The 17,107-nt window shown below is 37.1% G+C and overlaps 2 protein-coding genes across 2 annotated transcripts; one reads left to right on the forward strand and one right to left on the reverse strand.

Moving 5' to 3' along the window:
- Nucleotides 1-1,370: 1,370 nt before the first annotated feature.
- On the forward strand, nt 1,371-12,391 carry LOC310936879 (receptor for retinol uptake stra6-like; the record flags this gene model as incomplete). Its single annotated transcript, XM_083901037.1, has 17 exons — nt 1,371-1,471; nt 2,129-2,195; nt 3,196-3,281; nt 4,132-4,271; nt 5,425-5,591; nt 5,679-5,786; nt 6,239-6,306; nt 7,145-7,224; nt 7,318-7,379; nt 9,576-9,738; nt 9,831-9,906; nt 10,001-10,134; nt 10,581-10,698; nt 10,792-10,893; nt 11,615-11,778; nt 11,865-12,002; nt 12,144-12,391. The coding sequence occupies 17 exons, from the start codon at nt 1,371-1,373 to the stop codon at nt 12,389-12,391; spliced, it is 2,022 nt and encodes a 673-aa protein (XP_083757163.1).
- A 2,411-nt stretch (nt 12,392-14,802) lies between these two features.
- Nucleotides 14,803-16,851, reverse strand: LOC310936880 (immunoglobulin superfamily containing leucine-rich repeat protein 2-like; the record flags this gene model as incomplete). Its single annotated transcript, XM_083901038.1, has 1 exon — nt 14,803-16,851. One exon carries the CDS (start codon nt 16,849-16,851, stop codon nt 14,803-14,805), a length of 2,049 nt encoding a protein of 682 aa, XP_083757164.1.
- Nucleotides 16,852-17,107: the final 256 nt, after the last annotated feature.

A 17,107-nucleotide genomic window follows, 5' to 3' on the forward strand; every position in this document is an offset into this window, starting at 1 on the left:
AAGGTAAGAATTGCAGTCAATCTTTAGCAACCGAATAGCTGCATTTAATTGGTAGTATTGACCATATGCAGGTATGTACTGTAGGTAAAGCAAAATGAGTGGGCTGTATTCTGTAACATGTAAGAAGAAACAAATCGGTCACGATATGTTTTTAGCAGCTGCATTTTTGGCAAATGACAGTGATACACTTTTTTAAAAAAAAATTGGGGGAAGGAGGCATATTTTAAACCAAACTAATCAAAATAAAAGAAAGACACCTCTTAAAGCAAGGGTATGATGGAGACTTCCAGTCAAGTAAAATAATTTTTTTGGCTGCTCACATGCCTGTTCTGAGAGCCTGTTTACAGTGAAGAGCGTCTGCTTCCAGTGATGAGGGTACATTAATGACCCAATCTGCCTTAGTGTTGGATGTTCTCTTCCTTTCATACTGTAACTACTGTTGGTAATAAATGATCTTATAACCTGTAGCAACAATACATCCATGCCTCTAATTTATAATCATTCTCATAGGTTTTTTTTTTTAGGCGGGATAGTTCGTTCATATTTATTTTGAACTATAATTCCACCCACAGACATGATGACAATCTATTAATACTATTTAGGTCATTATACACTAGGTACATAGCCACATTTGTCTTTGCTGACTTTTTGCATTATGTGACAGACTTGATGTACATTTATATTACATTTATATTACATTAAGTTTGCATTCTTTCATTTCCAATTCCGATGTCAACCGGTAACGATACCAATATATACAAGCTTAGGTCACATCATATATCTCCTGTTGTGGAATTAAAAAATATTGCCTACTTTTATTGCTAATTGTTGAAATATATAATATATATTGTTAAAAATATATAAAAGCGATTTATAGATTTTTGAATGGATGCAAACTGCACAACCTTAGATGTGTTCAAGCTGGATATGTTGTGACCCAAAGTACACTGAGGAATGTGTTAAAAAGTCTCTAGTGAGTTGAGCTCATTGAGTTGAAAATCTAAAATAATGCCCTGTATTACTTTAACTTCTTGCTGTACATTTAGTTCTTTTTGTACATCAATTGTGATCTTGCAAACCGACTGGAATGTGAGTCGTTTCTAGGATAACTATGACAAACTAACACTTAAAGGAGTATGAGTGGATCAGTTTCTTCCTCTGCTTCTTCCATATGTTCAGTGCCTGCCTCCGACTGTTCACTCCCTTCTGAGCAGTCATTAATCTGCTGTGTTTGGCTCTTAGTTGGACTGGAATGTATCGAAGTGTTTGCTCCAAATTGTTCAACACTTAACAGCACCAGCAGATCACACAGTGAGGTTACCTGACAGACTCCTTTATTCATCTTCGTTCTCTAGATTCAAACAAGTGCTATGAATCACAGCGAAGTTGAATATGAGCCTTTTCACTATTCCTACTATGAATATCCGGACTGGTACTCTAACAATGCAGAACCAACAAAACCACCCAAAGAGTGAGTATAAAACCTTTTGGAAATAACTTCAGGATTTGTCAGAGCAGATTCCTATTTCCATTATTGTTTCTTTACACAAATGCAGACCAATTATTAGCTGTTTGTCATTGTCATGATCCATGTGTTTCCTTTATTTTATAGCATTCAATAGTATATAAATATAGTGATAAGGGCTGAGCTGAGAAAATAAACAATTTATGAATTCTACATACTATGTTCTCCTTTGGAGTATCTGGAGAAATCCCACAGACACACGTTTCCTCTGACAGTTTAACAACATGCAGAGATTATTTGAACACTCTAACATTGCCTGTAGGTGTGAATGTTTGTTTTTCTCTGTATGTTGGCCCTGCGACAGACTGGAAACCCGTCCAGGTCCTTTGCCCGATGTCAGCTGGCAGAATAAAGCAGTTCACAATGGATGAATGAATAACTTCTATGATATTATTTATTGATCCTTATATCATGAAATCTTGAAACCAGAAATCATACATCAACAATTAATATAGTTGTTAGACAACCCCTTCATTTCCCTTTATCCTTCCAACATCAATGACAGTTAACAGACAATGCAAATGTTTTATCCAAATTATATTTATTTACAAAGATCATCATAGTACCGCTTCATTTATTTTCATTCAATTTGTTTATTCACAGAGTGATTTTACCATGTTACCCCACAGCAGATGACAAGCTCTTCCACATATGTATGCTGTCCATATCTGTAAGTACATTGAAGTAAGAAAACTTGAAAATGAAATGAAAATGTAGATATTGCTCTTTGAACATTGGTCTAAGTACAAGACACTCTCAGCTGTTCTGCAAAAGCAGCGCAATTAAATTCAAGCCGTTAGTGGAGACACTGTTACAGGCTTAGGATGGAGTCAAATTGCCAATAATCTGAACTCCTGCTTTGAAACCATGAGATTTGCAATTTGGCTAGCACCATGGTGATGTTTTGGCATTAAATTTTAACAAAGAGCTGAAATTAATGTTTGAGGTCATAGATTCCTCTGGAAAATGGTGACTGGAGAAGAGTGGCACCATAGTGGCTGTTACTCACAGGTTAGCCTCATCCAGCAAACCAGAAGAATAGTATGTCCACTGTTCATATACAGTTTATGCATGAGTGCATATGTTTCTTTCCTTCAAACAGCATAGTCATTTTAACTCAACAAATATTACATAATAGATTTCACACTATTCTGGCACTGACATCAACCATTTAGATATTGGTGATGAGTCGCTACCATTTTGTGAACAGAAATCCACTGTAAAAGCCAAGTTTGAAGCATTTAGGACTGTTGTGTTTTCATTGCCACTTTGCAAAGCAATGTCTTAATGGTGGCCCTGAATGGACAAACAAAACCATTACTTTAAAGATGGCCCTCCAAGGCACGGTATGAGGCAAGCTGCAGCTTTTGGTACATTCCATTTGGAGTAGAACTGTTGTTGTGACATAAATGAAAAGCAGTATCTCACAAAAACGGTCGGTTACTGTACAAGAAAAAAATAACCTGATGGCTGGAGTTACAAAAACAAAAGGGACTGTTTTAATTTTAGGCTCATCACTAACTTTACAAGCATTAAACTGCATGTGCTCATCTGTCCCTGATATGTTTTGATTTGAGCAAATGTCTGAAGAAAGCAGTGATATGGTTCAATCGATGATAACAAAAATGTATTGAGAAAAGTCCTGATAAAGTTTATCTTTCTTCCTGTAGATTGTGATCATGTTAATTCTGGCTGCTCTCACGAGGAAAAACAAATTCTGTCAAGGATTTACAAGAGGATCATCCAGTATCTTCAGGTAAAAGTAGGGTGAATTCCAATTCCTTGCTTAACCCTCAATCTCAAAAATGTGCGCTCCCGCTAGTGCAAGTGCTGTCCCGATTTTCAGAAAAATTAAGTCGAGGGCCAAGTTTAAGGGCTGTATCACCCTCAATATTGAGATTTTCTGAGACCACCCTTGGGAGCAAGGGCTACCCAGAATGCATTGCGTGTTTTCCCATAACAAAGATGGCGGCGAAACGAGTACGCTACAAATTAAGTATTTTCTTTGTTAATAGAGATTAAAAAAATGATGAGAACCATTGTATTATCTTAGTTTAGACCCATATTATGGATTACTGACGTCATTGTTGCGTAACATTTATATTTATTTTACGATTTGTTGTCAACAGCCGACCGGTGCGCACACACGATTGTTTGCTATCGTTTACCCTTCAATAAGCCGTGGTGTGCGGTAACTGTCAGCTGAATATGTCTGTGGTTGTGGTATTTGTCCGTGGTTATGAGTATCATTTTATAACTAACTGACAACCTAATAACTTGACTGACAAACGGATCGTAATAAATAATCGTGAAGTAAATGTGTTGTTCTTCTTCTTTTTTGGAGTTTACTAACTGGACGCAGCTTTTGCGTTACTCTGCCCTCTACAGTCTGAAGACGTATCTGCATTTAAGGGGTGTCCCATTTCTAAGTGACAAAATAACCCATAACACTTAAGTTAAGATTAAGGGTTGAGCTTGAGGGTTAAGGTTGAGGATTAAGATAGGAATTGGAATTGCCCTTAGTTTACATTGAGAATAACAAGGCTCTTGAATGCAGGTGTGTCTGAATATAGCTTTAAAATGTGTAATGTTTGTGTTTATCACAGTCCAGCCAACTTCCTGGACCAGACTCAGGATAAAGGAATGGCAATGGCTGTTTTTGGACTGGTTTTCAGCAAGCTGGCTATGCTGGTGATTGCTCCAAACCCTCTGCCTTTCTCCAAAGATCATTCAGCTGAAATGAAAGGTAGATATTAATGTTTAACTCAGTGATTAATCTTCACATTGTTGTGTATGGGCTGAAATATGTGCCACCAGAAACTGAATTTGAATCATTTATATTTGAATTTGAATCGCTAAACTTGAATAATTGCATTAAAAAACTGAATTTGAATCACATAATTTGAATTTGTATTGTTTAATTTGAATTATTGCATTTGTTGTTATTTGGCTGTGTGTAGTATCTTCCACTTCAATATGTAAAATGCACATGCATTAAGTATGTGGTAGAAACATGTCAGAGCAAGATATCAATACATATATCTCAAAATCAGTGATAATGTGCTTTACATATTTATAGGTAATACATTTATTTTATGTCTATAAACACCACTCATAGACATAGCTTACACCATTTCTTATTATTATTATTATTATTATTATCATTATCATTATTATCATTATTATCATTATTATCATTATTATCATTATTATCATTATTATCATTATTATTATTATATGTAATCCTAAATTAACTATATTAAAGTAGTTTTAACTGGAAAAGGTAAAACAACTATAATTGATCTTTCACACAAATATGACCAAAGTGAAACCAAATAATACTCTGTGGCAGACGATGCTGGAAATGACAAAATCTACTCATTGGCTTTGTAAATGTCCGCATTTAGCTTATAAATGTAGAGAAGAACTTTGGCTTTGAATGGGTGTAGTTCTATGTTCTATAAACATGTCATCACTGACACTAACTGTCCTGTACAAACTTATAACTTGATACAGTTGTTATATGTTTGCTCCTGGTCTCTTTCTTCTGTCTCTACTTCATCTCCCTCTTGACCTTTCTCACCCCTTCTCTGTCCCCCATTTTTCCTTTCACCCCAACCGGTCGAGGCAGATGGCTGCACATCTTTGAGTCTGGTTCTTTCACAGTTTTTTATCTCCATTGATGCCTAGTGTTTGCTCATTGTGTGAATTGTTGGATTTCTCTGCTCTGCATGATGTTGTCTATGTACAGAGCCTTGAGATAATGTATGTTATGATCTGGCACTATACAAGTACAATTGAAGTGAATTGGTTTACAATTAACTTTGCCTGTCTTCTGTTTGATATATATATTGATCAGTACAATGGCAAATACCTTTCTGTTTTCCTTCATTTATCAGAGTATATGAAGATCATTGCCATCTTCTACTATCCACTCCTGTACTATCCTCTGTTGGTGTGTGGCACTCTGCAGCGTAGAGTAGGTTATGTGTTTGGAGCACTCCTCTCCTTCAGTCACTTTGGTGTCTTGGTGTGGCAGAATTTTGACTGTCCAAAGAACCCGGAAGTAAGTATATAAAATGTTATATTTCCATATAAACCAAAACAGTTTGGGCTAAAGTATTTTTTTCACCCTCCCATTTCCTCCTCACAGATCTATAAGTATTATGCTCTGCTTGCCAGTCTTCCTCAGCTGGCCTGCCTTGCATATCTATGTGTCCAGTTTCTTCTGTTGTTTGTCAAAGGACCAAAGACTGATGAGGTGAGAAACATCAACTGGAACAAACACAGTCCACATGTCTGAACAACTTGACATGAAACATGAATTTCAACTATGTAAAACATAACCATGATTACTGTAAGCTGCTTGTTCAGAATATAATGGGTTTAACTCAGCGGCCTTGAGAAGATTATGACAGAGTAGGTGATCTTTTCTTCTCTGTGGTTAGCAGTAGATTCAATTCTCTAAAGTTTGGCCAGTGACTAAAAATAGCTCCTTGTGGTGAGAATAAAAAACAGCTTCAGCTGTTTCTTATATTTTATTTGTTCTTGTCTAAACTAATTGTTATATAGCAACCTTAGTAAAGCAAACATCCAGGATTAATATCTCTTGTTTTATGTGAGATGATTATAATATCATAAGTTCTGATCAGTGATTTATTGAAGGTGATGTTGATTACCCTTTTTAAAAATCTAATTATTTGTTGCCTACAGGACCTGGACAGTTGCTACTATGTCGACTATGTGAAGTTACTTCTCAAGAAAAAGTCCTCAGCTGTCAGGTGAATAAAGATGAGACAATTATTGTGTATTATTGATTGTTTAATCATGACTTATTGATTTATGATATAATTCTGTAGCACTCATAACAGGTGAAACACTTTTTTGTTGTTCCATCAGTGTGCATTTCAAACTTCTTTCATAGCCGCCACTGAATATACTGTATATGTCACTCATTATATCTATTAATATAACTATTGTGCGAAACAAGGTCATCATGCTTGTGTTTTCCTACTATAACTGCCTTACCAATAATACATTCTATTCAGTTTTATTTGTACAGTGCTAAATCTGAGTGTGAGAGAGTGAGGAGAGTGCACCACAGGAATTCCACTAACAGTCTAACTAAGAGATGGCCCAGGTTTCCCTGAGCCAGCTCTAACTATAAGCTTTATCAAAAAGGAAGGTTTTAAGTCTAACTTTAAATACAGAGAGAGGGTGTCTGCCTTCCAAACTGTCATTGGGAGCTGGTTCCACAGGAGAGGAAATCCCCTACAATTATGATTTTATCTGTCTTGAGTACTAACTCAAAAAAGCAACACACAACCTTAAAATGGAATCAGCATCTTTAAAACAGCAAAAATATGATTTAAATTTAATTTGAGTAATAAGTGGCTATATTGCCATGTAAGTAAAAAAATTTCATGAATAATATGCAATATACATGAGCAGTTTAATGAACAACAACAAAGTTGTTGCCTTCCAGGTAATTTCTGATGTTGCTGGTAATTGCTGATCATTTTTATGTAAATACAGTCTGTGAACATATGGATCAAACCATCTGTGTTCACTTTGTGTGTCACTGCCACTGACCAATGATGTGTCGATATGCTGTAAAAGCTCTTCAACTACAGAAAAACCATCATTGACAGAGAAAATACTGGAAGTACCCAAGAGTTATATTTATATACCTGAAAAAGGTGAGGATACCCTCTTGCATATATAATATAATAACAATGTAATGTTAAATGCTAAACGGCTATGAATGAGTAATGACACATTTTGTCTTCCAGTTTTCCGTTTTCCTCTAAAACTGGCAGTATCAGCATTTGTTGCTTTCCTGGCAATATATCATGTGAGTTTTAATACTTCATGTGACAAAATATGCACTTTGTTTCTGCTCTCCTTTGTACGTCAATGACATGACGTGACTATTTTTGTGTCCAAGTCCTCTATCTAAAAAAGAAAAACGTCTTTGCATGACATCTATCACTTATTCTATAAAACCCATTAATTTTCATAAATTTTTCAGTAAATTCAAATAATTATATTATTTTTATGTTTTGACTTCTCAAACCCCTAAGATATCAGGTGATGCAGCTGTCCGAGCAAGTGAGCTCGGACAGCTCGGGCATAATTTTATGTTTGAAGTCTTCTGAATAATGTTTTTTCCCTAATATCAATAGAGAATCGTGGGACTAAGCTAAAAGGTTTGTAGATCTCTGTCAAATACTGATAAAAATAACTACTTTCAACTATATGTAGGTTGGTACATTTTCCATGCCAGTGTGGTACAACCAATGTAAACTAATGAAAAACTAGAAAATAATTATTTTATCATAAAACTCTTTGTTTTTTTAAAAAGTGTTCTGTGTGACCTTCATGACAAAGGGCACAACTGTTAATTAGTTGGCACAACTGCAAGGAATGTCACTATATAATGCTATTCAAAGCTCTAAGGTTATCCATGACACTTCTAGAATGTTTATTAGTTTTGAATGGAAAGATATTGCACACTTTAAATCATTTTGCATGATAATTTGTACATTTTAGATGCCAATATCACTATAAAAATTAGCATGACACAGGTTAAGTATTAACAATGATCCAGCTGACAGCTGTGCTTTGATTACTTAGTCATAACATCTAGCACATATAGTTTCACCTGCTGGAAAGTTTTACAACAGTTATTATTATTATTACAGGGTTTCCCCCAGTGCATTATAAGCCTGGTGGGCCGCCAGGGTTTACTTCCACCAGGCTAAGAGTTGTTGTTGTTAATTTTAAATTTAAAATAAATTTTTTTATACACCACAAATTTTTCTAAACCAGGGATCAAGGCCGATGCGCCCCCATGTAATCGGCGAGCGCTCCCTTGTCCATGTGCTGATTGAAACTCAAGTCACACCATCAAATATGTCATTATTACGGTTACATTGTTCTTGTCAATAAAGATGTTATATTTAAGGATGCACTGATAATTCGATGGCCTAAACACTGCGAGTTCACTGTGGAACAGCACCTATTAAATGCTTGGACGTCTCTTTGCGCTAAAGCGAAACTTGGCTGCATAGGAGCAGATTATGAACTCCCTGCGACATTGACTTCACACCAGAGAACATTCTCTCTCTTTGAGCAGTTAACTAAAGACATCAGCTCATCTGATGTATCTGTTATTCCATTAATTGCAGCGCTAAAGTGTCTTCTACACAAAGATTGAGAACATGGAGTGAAAACAATGAAAAGTGAGCTCTGCTCAGAGTCCGTCACAACGTTTTATTAACATCTACCCAGATCCCCTGCACTTCATCGCGACTGTACTTGATCCTCATCATAAAGATGTAATGTTATGTGAATTGCTTTTGATGGGTTAGGGTTAGGTTTAACTGATGTCTAAAACACATGTTACTATTTGAAATGAAAATGCATTTTTTTCCAGCATATTTCATGCCATAACTAATGTGATCAGGTGGTGCAACCAATATTTGTCAAGTGGTGCAACCAATTTAAACCAATAAATGATACGTCAAAGTGACCAAATAGTTTATAAATGTAATGTGTGTAGTTATTATACTGAATATATGAATTTGTGTATTTGTGTGATTATTTTCCTGTCTTTAAATGTAAAATTGGATGTTAAGGAAGCTTAAAACCTGACCTTCAGAGACCAAAAATCTTAAATTATTGTAGAAAAAACCACAATGATGTACATAATGTTTATCTAGTGTAGACACCTTAAGGTATAGTTGCCAAATAATTAATTTTAAAATAAATATTAGGAATGTATATATTTTTTTATAAATAGTTGGTTGTGCCACCTGAGATTTTTTTGTTGTGAAGTTAATGATACTGTTAAAAAATGAGTTAAAACAGTTAGAATAGTTAAACCATATATGAGAAATGTTCAAGCACATTGTTCTGGACTCAATAATATGCATTTCATCCATTTTGAAAATACTTTTTAAAAAATAAATTTTTAGAAGCTTTATTTGTCATTGACCCATTTACACATCATATGAGCCAGGTAATTGTACTTTGTTTCACTCTTCAGACAGCATTGCTGTTGGTCGTCATGGTTGTCCCCACCCTCCATATCGTTCGTGCTGGTATTGATGAAAACATTGCCTTCCTGTTACTGGGGTTTGGGATTGTTCTGTCAGATGACAGGATGGAGGTCGTCAGGATTGTGACTTTCTACACTTGGTTGCTGGAAGGTCAGTGATGTCAGTTTTGGGCATTTAAAAAAAAGATGTTGAAAAAATAAAATACAAATCGTATTGTTTTTCTTTCAAACCGTGTTTGTTAGTGTGCTACCTCTGTGCCATGACCCTGTCTTGTTTGGTTGGTCTTACTATGCTCATGAAGTCCATGGTTCTCCACAGGTATGTACAATTAAACCTTAAGCCTATATGCAGTTGGGGCTATATTATATAACCCTGTTGTCCATTTTCTTATTTGAACCTGCCTTTGTTTTAGGTCAAACCTGAAAGGACTGTGCAAGGGTGATATTTACAACATGTATAACAGCCAGAAGACCATCTGTCCATCTAAATCTGCTGTTGTCTGTTGGATGGGCTTGACAGGATACCAGGCTGCCATCGTCTGCCTTGGTAAAAAAAAAAAAAACAATCAAACTTAATATGTGGATATGGTTGGTAATGTTATGTTGTTTTCATATTGCTAACAAATCTCAAACAGCAAAACAATAATCCACAATTTGACATCAGATATATAATTATTCATCTATGCCATAGAGCTACAGAGGAGCAAACACTCATCTACTAGAGTTTATATTGACACTGTTGTGCTTCCTCAAATACTCACCAAACATAATTATACACACCAATGAAATATTACAATTCATTTTCCTGATTGTCAATTATAAAATATTTCATATTTTATATATCTACTTTGTGAGAAAAGAACATTTATTTTTGTGCCTCTTCCATTTCTGTGAAGCTCATTGAATGGTCACTTGGTGGTATGATAATGTATGTTACAAATAAATCTGCCATGGCTGGAAATGTGTTGAATATCATTTATGTTCTCCTGGCAGGAATGGCTGTCCAGACTGTTGTGTTTTTCAGCTGCTTCTTGTTCCTGGTATTTTTGATCATCATTCCAGTTTTTCATGGTCAAAACATCATCGTCTTTGAAATCGCACGAAAGGCATGGTGAGTCAACAATGCCTCACCTGGCCCTGTTTTAAACTGAATCATTACTGGTGAAACTTGAGAGGACTTTTTGTTTGTTTCCTGATGTCACAGGCCTGCCTGGGTCACACTCTTACTGGTTACAGCCCTGCAACATGTGACTGCTAAGTTTGCTTTTATTAAAAAGGAAGCTGGAACAAGAGACTTGAAGAATAGGTATGATTTCTAATGCAGTGTGTTGGGAGGATTTTTTTTCACAGGGTGATGTGTAAAGCTGTGTATATTACATTACATGTCATTTAGCTGACGCTTTTATCCAAAGCGACTTGCATTGATCAATTCTCACATCTGAGAATACAGTATAAAGTTAAAAAGTGATTCGCACTCACTGCATAAAAAGCAAGATGGATGAAAACACAAAGCAGCATCCACAAAAAGTATCAGATGTGAATTTTACTGCCAAAATAATCCACTTGTTCAACAGTTTGATAAACACTGATAGTATTGCCCAAAAGAGCCTGATTTCAGATGAAGAATGACTATTACAAAGAGAAGCAGAGTGTCATCACCAATAACAACTGTAATGGCAAATTCAATGTCTTTGTCTCAGAGCTAGAGCCTTTCCCTAACACAGAATACCAGGTCCTTTTGTGTATTGTGTATTGTATATTGTGTAATTAGGATGTCTAGACTGAACTTGCACCTTCCTACAACATCTGCAGGGAGTCGGCTCCCCGATACCTACAGTAGACAAAGCGGTGTGAAAACATGGCCTGGAAAGGCATACCTCTTTGTCTATTGGAGGAATACGACACAAAAAAATTCAAAAGTTACACGCTGCAGTTTTAAGTAACTAAAATACAATTCTTTGAGTCAGAAAGCATCTGCTTGTGTGAGATTTTTCACCTGTCTGAAACATTTTCATGATAAATTCCAGAGACAGTCTGTTCCTGTTGACGTACCTGCTCTTCCTCATCAACATTGTGGTGGGACTGGTCGTTGCCGTATGGAGAATGGTGATAACAGCTTTGTACAACATCATCCATCTTGGTCGTATTGACATCAGTCTGCTGCACCGCACTGCAGAGTCCTATGACCCAGGTAAATCACTATGGCGTTTACATTACTGTAATCATATGCAGACGTTTTGTCATGATGCATATTATGTGCCATTTGACCTCATCTAGCCTACCGATACTACACCCAGTTCTTGAGGGTCGAAGTCAGTCAGTCACACCCAGTGATGAAGGCTTTTTGTGGGCTGCTGCTGGACATGATGGTTGAGGGTGGCAGAACTGGACAGAAAATCCGAGATGCAGAGGAAGGTAGAGACCCTGAACAAACACACTCACACAATTCTGGACGCATGGAAAACACAATCATTCAAATCTCAAGACAAAATAATATGGCCTTCAGCTGGGTGTCTCCTTCTGTCCTGACAGCCTGCTCCTCCTTCATGCTTTCAGGGATTCAGCAGAGCAGGCCGAGCAAGGCGACCAGCAGTCTCAGGATTCGCTCTCGCTGGCAGCTGCTGTACACACTGGTTAACAACCACTCCCTGCTGGGCTCCAGGAAGCACTTCCAAACACAACAGATATCAGAGAGTGTCCGGAATGGCACCCCCAAACGCAGCTTCGAGAAAGGCAGCAAGAAATCAGCCGCTGAGCCTGAACCAGCCAATGAAATCCTCCCAAATCAGGAGAAAACTGAATGAGGTTCCTCATCTATATGGTGGAGTCAGTAGCTTAAAAATAAAATGTAAAAAAATTCTAAAGTAAAAAAAAAAAAAAAAGTGAATACAACCTGTTACATTTTTTTGCTGTACAGTTATGTTTGGCAAACCCACTTTAACACATGAGCTGTCCATCACTATCACACATCAAGCCTGGGCAACCTCAGATAATCTTGCTTGTTCTTGCTTTGTGGATGAAACTGTGTCACGATAATATGAATCAGCTCCCAGCAAAGAAAAATCAACGTTCAGGCTCACATAGTACAGACTAGTGAGTATCAGGACTGGAGGGGAGGTTCATACGAAGCTGTTCTTTAGTTTCTGTTTTCCCCCAGGTTACAACCAGTCTGTTTTCCATGAGTTCAACCTATGTTTAGAATAAACATAAAAAATCTGTAACACTGGCGTAATATACTTACTTTATACTTACTACAGTATAACCTTTTGTTGCTATGCTACAAATAACAGTGTATCATGACTTACATAATTATATCATATATCATAATAACATTGTTATCTGATCTATTTAGTAATATACGTTATGATTGTGTGAACTAACTAACTTCAGGAAAAGGAAAAAAAAGGAACACAATAATCAGTAGGCTGTTAAATCCAAACTTTATTGAGACAAACAGGATCAGGAGTGTTTCTGAGAATATTTAAATGCTATTGTATTTAATGTCTTCATTTATATTATATTGTAAAACAGATTATTCCCTTTCATAAAAAATAAAAATAATACATCAAAAAGCACTGATCTTAAGTTATTTAAGGCAAGGAGACCCAGCAGACTGCGACTCATAACAAGTAGAATCTAAATCTACTACGACCATTACTAAAAACCAGAATGTATACGTATATGACGGGTTTAAGACAGCAACTACCACACTAACAAGTGCTTTTATTGTTGAAAACTGAAGAAGACATGATGGATAATGTGGACATAGTCCACATTTGAACATTTTGACAGAGAATTTATTGAAGAGACACAGTTATTGTTGAATAACAATAGTTATCGCTATTGCAAGTTCACTGTATAAATGGACACAAAGCTCAAAGCTGAAGCCAGTACTCAATTGTTTTCTGTTTTTATAAACATTAAACTCCTATATGGGAGGAGTTAGTATGATATCAAGCTACTGCGTTGCTACGATAAAAGTACTGCCCAGATTTACTGTATTTTAAATTTATATTAGTTACACATAGCCCATTAACTGCTGCTTGCATCTAGTCTACATTATCCCTATTAATGTTTAGTTATATTTAATATTTGACACAAGCTTTAGCCTGTTTGTTTTAACATATTATTTTTTCTTGTCTGTCTGCACAGTAACCACTTCTTGTGGACAGTTTGCCCAGATGAAAGTGACCAAATGCTGCAAAATGATTACATTCATTAAGCCTGTCAACACGGTCCATTTGCACAGTTCAATTGCCTTATCCACAGTGGCAATATAATCCACTTTTCGTCCATTGTCTAATTCATGTCATTTCTATTATAACGCTGAGAAGAGCCAGAGTAATCGGCAGCATCTCTGGTAATTTCTTCTGCTGATAACATTATATTTCCAGTTTTGTCATCAACAACAGTTGTTGACTGGACTGTAAAAAAAAAGAGCACAGCTGTGTCAAATGATTGTCTATGATTCCATTTTTTTTTTTGGTGTAGATCTGCATTCAGGTTCACAATAAATAACAGAAAAGAAAAATATATTATTTATTCGCAGTGAAGGCACACACACTGTCATGCTGGTTTAGTAAGCCAGGAAGCTTATTGGTAAGTTAGTGTTTTTCTCTGCTTCTAGTGCTAAACTAAGCTAAGCTAAACTAAACTAAGCTAACTGACTGACTGCTGCCTGGGGGTTATACCAGACTAGTCTGTCTGACATCAATGTCCTCATTTTATTCTTACCAAAAAGCAAATGCTGTATAATAATGGCCAAAAATGCAAGGCTGTTTTTTAAACAATATAATATAACAATATAAATGACAGTATAATAACCAGTTACTGTAAGACAAATCTGATTGGGAATGTTTTTTTGTTTGTTTTTAAACCTTGTTTTAAGTTGAACACACCCTTGTCAAATATTTTATTTCTCATTGTGGTTGAAGTCCATTACTGCATCTTTGGGATATGAGGTTAACATACTGTATGCCTAATGGAGCTTTTAGTTAAATGGCCTGGACTATTATCTCAAAAACATCCCCTGACAGATGAACTACAAGCTGCCCCGTCACTATAGTGCACATTGATATATTTCAGTCAGATCCATACAGCATAGGCTGCTTTTGCAATGAAATGGACCTTAACTATAGGCACAAACTGACAAAAACATCTCTTTCAACTCTATAACCTATTACAAAAACATACATATTATGTTATCGATAACATTTCACATGTGTTGATGTGGATAGCTTGTGATATTGATTGCTTCGGCTCCCAAAGGCAACCTATCACTGTACTCAGATCCTACCTCACAGTCATCAAAATTCCCCCTATACTGAGACAGAACTATTGACTCAGTCGCCACACTTTCTACTGTATCTGCTTCTTTTTCTTGCTCTTTGCTCTCTGTCTCCTCCTCCTCGTCGTCCTCGTCCAGCTGACTTACATTAATATTCCTCTGAGATTCAGTATGAGGCCTGTGGAGGTTCAAGTTAGCAGCGAGGTTCCTCTCGATGTGGTACTGGTCTTTGGCTTTCAGGATGAGCTTATAGGTCTTGCTGCGGTATTTGTACACGAGGTGGAAGCATGTTGCACCAAGCAGAGGCACAGTGGACACGGTCAGCAGACAGATGCTGACTGAGATGATGATCACCAGATTTGGTACACTCCTTCTGGTGGTGAACAGCACCTGGACCTCACAGTCCTCCCCTCTGTAGGTGAGGCACAAGGAGTAGTTGGTCTCCGGGCGTAAACCGCTAAACCGATAAGTTTTGATGTCATCTTTGATTCTTGACCATTGGACTGCTGAGTGTTTGCGATCGGAAGTAACACATAGATACAAGCCATTTGTGTACACTGCGTCTGAATGGCCATGGCGCTCTCTGTTGTCAGTCTGGATGCTTACAGATGTGTCAGCAGTAGCATTACGTTTGGCACTCTTCTTTCTGGGTATGAGGAAACTGTTGAGTTGCACAGTTGCTTCTGTTTCTGACACCGCTAATGCAATGACACCAAAGTCAAATGTGTACTGTTTGATTTGATTCAGGCTCCCGTTAAAGACATGGCTCGAGATGTATCTTGTATTAGCCGTCAGACCACATTTACTTTCTTGTGATCTTGTTTCCTCCTCATCTGCAGTAGGTATGATAGTTGGTGCAATGGTCACAAATACTTCCTCTGTTGGTTCTGTTTCAGTGGGAGATGTGGTCATTTCTGTTTTTGGTGTTGGTTTTGGTGAAGCCAGTACTTCCAGAAACACAGAATCTTCAGCTCTACCTAACTCATTTGTGGCCGTGCAGCTGTAGTTGCCATCATCTTCTTCCCTGAGATATGGAATGATCAGTGTCCCATTGTTAAAGACCAGGAAACGATGATGGGACACTATAGAGTCTTGCTGTGATTCATCCCTGAACAACAACGGCAGCTCTTGATTTAGGCTCTTGCTGTGAATACTCCACATGACAAGTGGCTTTGGCTTTCCCTTGAATTCACAGGTCAGGATCAGCGTGCTGTCCTCATAGACAGATGTGTTATGAATATTTGGTTCAGTTCGTAGTGTGACATTTGGGACACTTTGACACTTGGAATTTGGTAATGTCATGATCACTTTACCTCTCAATTTCTCTGGACTGTTGCAAATAATAAAATTCTTATTTGGGATTGAGATGATTGATTTTGAAATCCAGTCTTTGAGCCAATCGAGGGAACAGGTGCAAACAAAAGGATTGTTATGAATCTGCAAATGGGACAAAGAGACCAAATTGTCAAATGTCCCCTCAGGTATGGTTACAAACTTGTTATTATTGAGTTGGAGGGACCTCAGGAGTTTGAGGTTGGAGAAGGCATCTGCTGGTAGTTGGGTTAACTCGTTGTGGTTCATCTTCAACAGATGTAAGGCTGCGAGGTTTTGCAGATCCTTCCAGGGAAAGTTTTTGATTTTATTGTGGCTGATGTCAAAGTTACACAGGTGAACCAAAGGTGCGAGGCTCCCTTGTTCAATAAAGACAATCTCATTGTGAGCCATCCACAGTGATGTCACCTGGGTGACAATGTCAAAACTGCCTTGTCGTATCAAACTGATCTTATTGGCGGAGAGGCTGACAGTTGTAAGGTTAGAATGCATACCTTTTGGTACATCGGTCATGTCCTTATAGGAGCATTCAGCAACATGGTGGCCATATTTAACTGAGCATGTACAGCGCTCAGGGCAGCTGAGTGTGGTGGTAAAGACTGTGGCCACCCATAAGGTGAAGTTAAGGATGTGGGCAGCTGCCATTTTCTGCTCCTGTAAAACAGTCACACAGTCCATTTATTAATCAATAGATTAAACAAAATGTATTTCACACATCCATCCATCTTCTACCACCTTATCCTCCACTGGTGCCAATCCTAGCTGGCAGGGTACACCCTGGATGTCATGATCAATGTACAGTGCTAATTTGCCTAATCCCCAAATCTGCTGCTTAAATATTTACATTGAGTTAAAGAAATTACAGGAAAAATACAATAAAGACTAAAATAATTCAAGGAGC

This window comes from Microchirus variegatus (assembly GCF_963457635.1).
Source record: "Microchirus variegatus genome assembly, chromosome: 14".
In the NCBI taxonomy this organism is placed as follows: Eukaryota; Metazoa; Chordata; class Actinopteri; order Pleuronectiformes; family Soleidae; genus Microchirus; species Microchirus variegatus.